Source organism: Gracilinanus agilis, unplaced genomic scaffold, assembly GCF_016433145.1.
Source record: "Gracilinanus agilis isolate LMUSP501 unplaced genomic scaffold, AgileGrace unplaced_scaffold25606, whole genome shotgun sequence".
Taxonomy (NCBI): domain Eukaryota; kingdom Metazoa; phylum Chordata; class Mammalia; order Didelphimorphia; family Didelphidae; genus Gracilinanus; species Gracilinanus agilis.
In genome coordinates, this window is record NW_025357587.1 from 1 (window position 1) to 8,999 (window position 8,999).

Sequence of the window (8,999 nt, forward strand, 5' to 3'; positions counted from 1 at the left end):
ATATATATATATATATATATATATATATATATATTCATTCATTCATTTATTTATTTATTACCTGTTAGTTTCTTGTCTGAGCTTGTTCAACTGAAGGTTCAGTCTGTGATGCTGTTGAGATTCCAGGGTTAGTACAGAGCCTGCCCTGCTCACTCCAGAAGAGGCAATGGGCTCTTCATTTCCACTGGGATCTCCTGGCTGGTAATCCTCTTCTACTTCATCCCCATCCTTATCTACTCCCTCCATTTCAGAGGCTGGCTCAAAGTGGGCTCGAAGCTCTGGACAGACCAAGGGGGAAAGAACAGACCACATGAAGCTCAGCAGGATATGGGAATGAGGCAAGAGACTGTTTCTGCTAAAACGGTAGAAGGATATAGTGGATAGAACTGTAGGCTTGGGAATCAGAAGTTCTGGGTTCGAATCTCTAAGTTAAGTCACTTAATCTTTCTGAGCCTCCATTTCTGCATGCACAAAGTGGGGATAATAACAGTAACTACCTTCCAAAGTTGATATGAGGCTCCAAAAAAGTACTTTTCCAAACTGTAACATACTACTTATATGGGGGTTTGTTATTATTGTCATCATTGTCATTATCCTATTGGTTACTGAGACTTTTTGAATCTGACCCTGCCATGACATACACTAATGTTCTATAGGGACAACTTAGCTTGAAAGGAGATAAGAGGCCTGGTGATATATGGCATATAGCCTAAAAGATGTTTTTGTTAGTGTGGGAGCGCCCTCCCTGTCTCAGTAGATGGTTTGAGTTGCTGTAGCAACCTCCCATCACCCTGAAATCAACTTAGTGATAAGCCCCACTGACATGAAGTGACAAAAGACAGAGAGTTCACCACAAATTCCATACTTAAAACTTTGCCAGGTTGGTAAAGGTAGCCTGTGCCTTGGACTTGCCAACACAAGAATCACTTCCGAGGCACAATGGAGGAGTCACTGAAATAAAGGAATGCCCTTTATCATAAATTTTCAAATTTAATTGTTTAATTATTCATTAAATTTAATAATTTAAATTTAATTTTAAAATAATTTAAATTTAATCAAGGAATGGGGATCATTATTTCACCAAGTATAACTTAATTATTCACATTAGCATGAGGGGTGGGGAGCACAAAGGTAGTGATAACATAAAACTATTAATCTATTTGTCACATAATGATATTGACAGTGAATTTTTTGGATTTCCATTTGAAAGCATGTTTTAGGAATTCATAAAACCTCAAATAATGAACGCAGGCTTTTAGGAGCTGACTTAGGAGATCACCACATTAGAAAAATTCTTCCAACAGTGACTCCAAAATTCATTCCTTATCTCCACATTCCATGCTGGGGACTTCTCAGCCTGGCACAGAATAACAAGAACCCTCTTTCTCTTCAAACTTTCTGTGTGTCTAGCTCCCATATTCTTTGGGGAAGTCAGTAAGGTGAATGGATATGAAAGACTATGATAGTTAATGAGTTCTCATTGAGTTGCTTGCCCATTGCATCCAGAATAGGAGTAATGTAGCTTCAGCCAAGAATGTGAACTAACCAGAGGAAGTGATCATTTCCATCAAATAATCTTTCCTCCCACAAGTCACCACAGATGATTAAAACTGACTTCAGAGCTCTACTTTAGTTGTTGCTTCTACTCTAACATTTCAAAAGTAGATGCTTCCAGAGAAAAATTCTGATAAGATAGCCAAGATATAACCATTGTGTGTGTGAGAATTCAAAGACAAGGTTTATTTGCTCAAATGAGCAATTATTAATCATTTTTGACTAATCATGAGCCAGGGAAACAGATGATGATGAAACACACTTCTCTCCTTAAAAGAGACATGGTGGACTATTGGAATAGTGTTACAGACACTCCATCAATCAGCATCATTTTGTCACTTGGTATCTGTTTTGCTTTGTTACAAAGGAGAGTTCATTTGTGGAAGAGATTTATCAGGCAATGAGATTGGCATAAAAAAACAAAAGGCACCAATGAATTGCTAAAATATAAAGGCAAACATTTCCTGAATGGCCACATGGAATCAGACTGCCATAAAAGACTCCTTAGGTCAACTGGTCTAGCCTTCTTAAAGATGAGGAAACTGAGACCCAGCAAGAAAAAGTGGCATGCTCAAAGATACAACTAAAAAAGACAGTACTGAGAATCAAAACCCCTGCTTCTCTATTGTCATATCCAACTGCGTGTTCTTTTCACTGTTCCATGATAACCAACATATATGGAATTTGAGTAAAACAGCATGGTCTTTGACTTTTCTTTCCCTAACTATAAAATTAAGGATATTGATATCTAACTTTCCTTTGTCTTCATTGTTGTTGTTACTGCCACATATGACTCTTTGAGACCCCTTTAGGGGGTTTTCTTGACAAAGATACTGGTGTGCTTTGCCATTTCCTTCTCTAGTGGATTAAAGTAAACAGAAGTTAGATGACTTGCACAGGGTCATATGTCTGAGGCAATATTTGAACTTAGGTCTTCCTAACTCTAGGTCGGGCACCGTGCCACCTAGGTCTTTTTCTAGTTAGTCAAAATTTATTAAATAGACATTTATTAATTACTTATTCATGTCAATTACTATGCTAAATGAGAGGAGTACAAAGGAAAGTAAAAGTTAGTCCCTGGACTCAAGGAGTTCACAGTGTGAGGGAGATGCCATGTAAACAATTATGTGAAAACCAGGTACATTCAAGATAAATGAGTTAATCAACAGAGGAAAGGCTGAGTAATAAGGGGGATCAGGAAAAGCTTCCCATAGAAGGTAAGATTTTAGCTGGGATTTGAAGGCTAGAAGGATTGGGGAATAGACAGATTATGGAAAGCTTTGAATGCCAAACTGGATTTTTTATTTGATCCTAAAACACTGTGATAGGGAGCCACTGGAATGGATTGAATAGGGTACCTTACTATTATTATACTTTAGTTTTATGCTCATTTTTTCCACAGCTGCTGTACATATAGGAAAATGTGCCCCAGATTTATGGAAGGTGTGTTTTGTAGCAAATGCTCTTATTATGCTTATTGTGTCTACTAGCATGACTGATAACAAGAATCACCCAGTGGGGGCTTGTTGGTAATTGAACCAGAAGTACAAACCCACAGGCTAACTCCCATAACTCGAGATGGCAGCTACCCTCAAGGAACCTATTGTGAGAACCAGTTAGGAGAGTAGTCCAGAGGGTTTAAGAAAAGATGGTAAGATGAGGTTTTTTATTATTGTATTGATGCTTTTTCCTTAAAAATCACAAAACTTCTAGAGGGTAAAGCCTTGTTTAACACAATCTCCTCCATCTATAATTTATATAGTGCTTTCTAATTCCTTAAGCAAAGTAAAGTGACTTTAAATTTAAATTTAGAATCAGAATTTACATTTAGACATGGTTTTGTCCATGTGGAATCTAGAAGCCCCCAAACGTGTAGCCTAGAAAGATTTAATGAACCCCAGTTTACTTAGCTTGAAGGTGAAGGCCCCAGGTTTGACCTTGTTGGGTAGGGTTTCTTCCCTGAGGGGGAGTCCAACTTCACTTTCTCAAACTAACAACGTAAAGGAGTTTAGGTATGGATGACTAATCCCATCAGATATTAAGTATCTCTTTTGTCTCAGTGGTTTCTCCCCTTAGACCAAAGTCCTTTACCAACTGTGGCCCAACCCTTGGCTGGGTCTTTCCTTTTTGTGTCCATTGTAAAGCATCTGCTCTTCACTGTTATTCCTGTCTGGAAATCCTTATTTTCCTTTGTTGCTATTGTAAAGTCAAATAACTATCCCTCCGGTCCTTAGTACCCAGTGTTCCCCTAGAAAGGTATTTAAGCTTGCCCACTTTAATGGCTCCTTGGAATTGTCCAATCTAGCTGTTGGCTTTCCCAGGGGTCAGGGACCAAAGCCACCAGAGTTCAATCCTTGGACTCTGCGTAGGTGTGTGGCACATAGCTCTGTGTAGAGGCCTAACTCAGCCCTGTTACCCCTTTCCTTAATTAAAGAGTGGCTTTTCTGATTATTTAATAGTTCTGTGTTTTTTCCCAGTCAACAGTTTGAAATGAGAAGTGAGACTGGAGCTCTGAGAAGAGATTAAGGATAATCCATTGGATTAAGGAATCACTAAATGAAAATTGAAGGCAAAGAAGCCAATGAGGTTGTCTCACAAGACAAATGAGAAAGAAAAGGACAGAGGACCCTCTCCTTAGAATATGTTGATTAAGGGGTAGAAGGAATCATTTTCTGTACCTCTTTTATCCTCCCATACTAGAGTGCCAGCTCATTTAGGACAAGGACTATGACACTACTTTCCCATCTTTATTTTGGTAGCTCCTAACATAGTGCCTGGTACATTTTTTTAATCAATCCTATAATTTTATCTGTTTAGAAAGGACCCTGCAGGTGAGAAATTTCCTCTACTGGATCTACGTGGATCAGAACTCTTCCCTCCAATTCCAATGGTTCCCTTCCTTGCCTGGAAATCAGTCAACAAATATTTATTACACACTTATGTTACCAGGCACTGGAGATCTAAAAGAAGCAAAAGGAATCCCTCAAAGGGCTGTAGCAGAGGTTCAAAAATGTTTGTTGAGCTTAATTCAATCTTATAAATAACTATGGTCATGGCCATGAGAGAAAAACAACCAAGATGAAAAAGAAAGAAAGGAACAATTAACCATTGCAAATTGTAAGAACTTTGAGCAAGACCTTGAGATCTCCCATTAAGTTTTAAGCTCTTTGAGGGCAGAGCCCATTTTTTGCCTCCTTGTGTGCATAGCACACAGTACCAGGCTTAATAAATATCCATTGATTGACTTTTTAGTGAAGTTTTCACTGACAGGTTGAAGCTCTGACTTGAATTATTTGGATGTGGTTTTACCTGGAATAAGAATAGTAACAGCAGCCTGCACTGCTCGACGTATGATGTTATCCATTGCAAACATCCAGTGGGGCCTGATTAAATGATGCCGCAAGATTTTACTCACCTAAAATTTTTTTTGAAAAAACAAAACAAAACTAGATTAGCTTAAAACAACCTTAGATCAGACTGTTATGTGAGTGAGTGAGTGGGTATAACTATGTGATTCCCTCCCTCCAAAATACAGGTTGCTAGGGTAGACCCATGTAGCCCACCTTGGCTTTTCAGAAGTTATCATGCCACATTTTTCATAAATTTCATATTTATACTCTGTGTCTTTGACCTACGAAACTACACAGCGACATTAAAAGATCTTGTTTCTTATACTTGTGAATAATCAAGTCACACAGAAACTCAAGAAATTGGGAATATAAAGGAACAGGAAGAGGCATCTACCTTAGCAAGGGGAACTAAGGAGCATCTCATAATTTAAGTTATTAGCTATCTGGAGAGATTCTTTAAATTTCTATAGCAATAGCAGGGCTCACACAAAAGACTTACAGCATCCTGAAATCCAAATAGCACCAAATGAATCTGATTTATAGAAGTGCTGTCGAAGTCTAGATCAACTTTTAGCTTAGATATAGTTGATGCCATAACTCTGTGCTCAGGGGAATGGATGAAGTCTCTCAAAATCCCAATTATCTGCTTGATGTGGGCAACAGAGAGGTGCAACTCTTCGGAACTCTGACAAAATAAAACAGAATTAACTGCATGAGAAAGGGAAAATATTTCAAGTCTTAAAAAACAAACCTGGACTAAATTCAACTGTGTATTGAAAACCATTCTTCTGTATATTTTTTCCTGCAGCTGTAAATTTGCATGACCAAAAATAAATCTGCAATTAGAAATCATTCTGGGGGTATGTAGGTAGTTCAGTGGATAGAGATCCAGGTCCACAGACAGGAGGAAGTCCTGTGTTCAAATCACACTCTTCCTCTGGGCAAATCACTTACCCCCATTGCCCAGCCGTTATCTGTTCTTATGCCTTGGAAATCATACACAGTATTGATTCTTAGAAAGAAGGCAAGGGATTTTAAAGAGAAATCATTTTAGCTTTGGCTACACCCCATTATAACAAGAAAATCCATTGTCAGCTGCTTCGTCTTTAGACATAATCCATTGCAAACAGATCTCTAATGCAAGATTGGGAAAGAAGTCATTCCGATGGGTCCTATCATGCTTAAGCTTAAAGGATTCTAACAGAGTTCCAAGGAGTCAAACTTGTTTTCCAAATTCAAAAAACTCTTAAGTGCTGCCTGAACTAAATTAAAATGTAATTGGGAATTTAAAAAAAAATACAGTATATTATATTATCAGTAGATAATGTTAATCTGTGGTTTTCTAAATTAATAAGTGGCTAACAGGGATCAGTTTCTAATTCAAGTTTGACCCCACTGATGCAGACCATCAAAAAGAATCTTTACCTCATTCAAAACAGTTTTAAACAATAATTGTTTCTGATAATGTTTACCACTAAAATATAGTTTAAATATTTCTATCTAAAACACTAAAGTTCTTTTTTAGGCTTAAAGTTGGGAAGATCTGGGTTTGAATTCCACACAGACACTTACTAGCTCTATTATTCGGGACATTTAAAATAATTTATTCATTATAATTTATTATTTATACAATTGTAACTAATTTTAATTGTAAAAATCATAACTACTTGTAATAGTAACTAAGTTCCCTTCCCTGCTCTAAATCTACATAAGATCCTACAACCTTTTACTTCTCACATCATAATATCCTGCTCCTCCTCCTCTTCACCCTCCTCCTAGCATCTTTACATAATTCACTTCATCTTTTTCAATGGGGTTGAGATAGAAATGGTCTCAGACAAGTCACTATCCTGTTATTATTTGCTCCTCATTAATACTCTGTAAGAGGGTGCATGGAGTAAAAGATCTAGAGTTGACCTCAGAGCCAGGAACACCTATTTTGAATTCCAATTCTATCACATACTGGACGTGTGACCCTGGAAAAGTCACCAAATCACTCAGTGCTCTAGGCCAGTGATAACAAACTCAAATAGAAACAGGGGCCAGTAAACTGGACATAGGGATCCCTATGAGTTTTATGTGACTTAATTTAAAAATATAATATTATCTATGGTTTATTGTATTTTATTTACTTTGTTAAATATTTCAATTTTAATCCAGTTTGGGCCATCCTTGGGAGTAATGTTTGAGAGCTCTGTCATAGGCAATTCTCTAATAATATATATTGCAGAGAAGTTGCTGCTCTATACTGGGCGAGAGAAGCTCCTCATGAAGGAGTTCTCTATACCAAGGAAATAATAAGTCTAGCCCCTTTCCTGATTTAATTTCCTAGGTACTGTTATATGTTTAATCAAAATAAATTTTGATTTTTTTTTTGTAATTGAATAATCAGTCAATAAATATTAAGTACCTAATATGTACCAGGCACAATGCTAAGTACTAAAAATAGAAGAAGATGAAAAAATCTCTACCCTCAAGGATATTACTATCTAATTGGGGGTTGGGGGGAGACAACATGCAAACCAATATATATCAAGCAAGCTATATACAAGATAAACAAGAGATAATTAATAGAGGGAAGTAATTGGAATTAAATGACTTTGGGGATAGAAGATGAGATTTTAGTTGAGACTTAAAAGGAAGCCAGGAAGGTCAGTAGTAGGAGAGGAAGAAAGAGAGCATTTCAGGTCCTGGGGAGAGACAGAAAATGCCCAGAGCTGAGGAAACAGGGTATCTTGTTTATGGAACTGCCAGGAGGCCAGTGATGCTGAACTGACATATGTATTAGGGAGTGAGATGTAAAAAGACTGGAAAGGTAGGAGGGGACTAAATGAAGAAGGGCTGTGAATGCCAACAGAGGATTTTATATTTCATCCTAGAGGAAAGAAGAAGTCACTGGAGTGTATTGAGTAGGGAGCATCTATTGTAGATGGTCTTGCAAAGAAGTTTAACTACAAAGGACAGAAGAGATATAGGACAATAATTTGCAAGGATGGAAGAAGCAAATGAGGGACATTTTTTAGGATGTGGAAAAATGGACATGTTTGTAGGCAGGAGGAAATAAGCCAGTAGAGAGGGAAAGATTAGTAATAAGTGGAAGAGTAGGGCTGACAGAGCAGGCAATCTGTTGGAAGAGATAGGATGGAATGGGATCACTTGAACAAGTGGAAGAATTTGCCTTGGTGAGAAGTAAGGCCACTTCATCATGGGAGACAGGTGAAAGAGGAAAGAGTGGCAGAAGATATCTGAGAGATAGATTAGGAAGAGGGGGAAGAGAGAGTTCACAGCAAATGACCTAAGTTTTTTTCTATGAAACACAAAGAACAGTTCTCAGCTGAGAGAAGGGGAGATTGGGAGGTCGTAGGAGGTTTGGGGAGGAATGAAAAAGTTTGGGAGTAGGTTCTGGGTTAAGATGGCGGCAGAGTAAAAAGCAGCTCTTAACCTCTCCTGACCAAAACACACAAGACTCCTCAAGGGGAAATAAAAACAAGTCCAGACAAACGGAGGGACCCCACAACAGGGCACAGCGTGGAAGGTACGTGGAATCGGGACATTTCCATGCTATAAAGGGGTGAAACAGCTGTCACTAAATCGTGGGCTGAGCAACCACCCCACCCCCAACCCCTCAACACACAACACCTATAGCGTCGAAGCCAGCTAAAAAGAAATAGAGCAAGTTTGGGGCACCCATCAAGTCATTGGCAGCTCCGGAGCCTGTTCCTGAGAGCAGCAAGATTTAGGACAACAAAAAGCTAAAGAACGCACACGAACTCTGAGCGCGGGAGCAGGGCGCAGAGCGCGGGCGCAGGGCGCAGAGTACGGGAACAGAGCGCAGACGCAGTTGGAGGCGCGGGTGGAGGCAGACACAGCCACGAGCTAAGGCTCTGAAACCCTGAGGGGGGAACCAGTGCAGACAGGTATACAACTGTGGAAGCAGTGCCCTGAGACTTGTAAAGAAACCTCTGGCAGAGGATCAAACAAGGGGGTCCACCAGGGGGCTTGACCTTGGAAAAAACCAGAACTCAGACCTCAGGAGCCAAAAGACCGGGGACAGACCCTGAGGACAAACCTGAGAAGCTGCTGGGCTAACAATGG

The 8,999-nt window shown here is 39.0% G+C and overlaps 1 protein-coding gene across 1 annotated transcript; it reads right to left on the reverse strand.

Annotated features, from left to right (window-relative positions):
* Positions 1 to 61: 61 nt before the first annotated feature.
* On the reverse strand, positions 62 to 5,589 carry LOC123254589 (mitogen-activated protein kinase kinase kinase 15-like; the record flags this gene model as incomplete). The annotated part of the gene is made up of 3 exons (XM_044683577.1): positions 62 to 278; positions 4,864 to 4,969; positions 5,404 to 5,589. Coding segments are annotated over 3 exons (509 nt in total), but the record flags the coding sequence as incomplete, so codon positions are not given.
* Between the last annotated feature and the right edge of the window lie 3,410 nt (positions 5,590 to 8,999).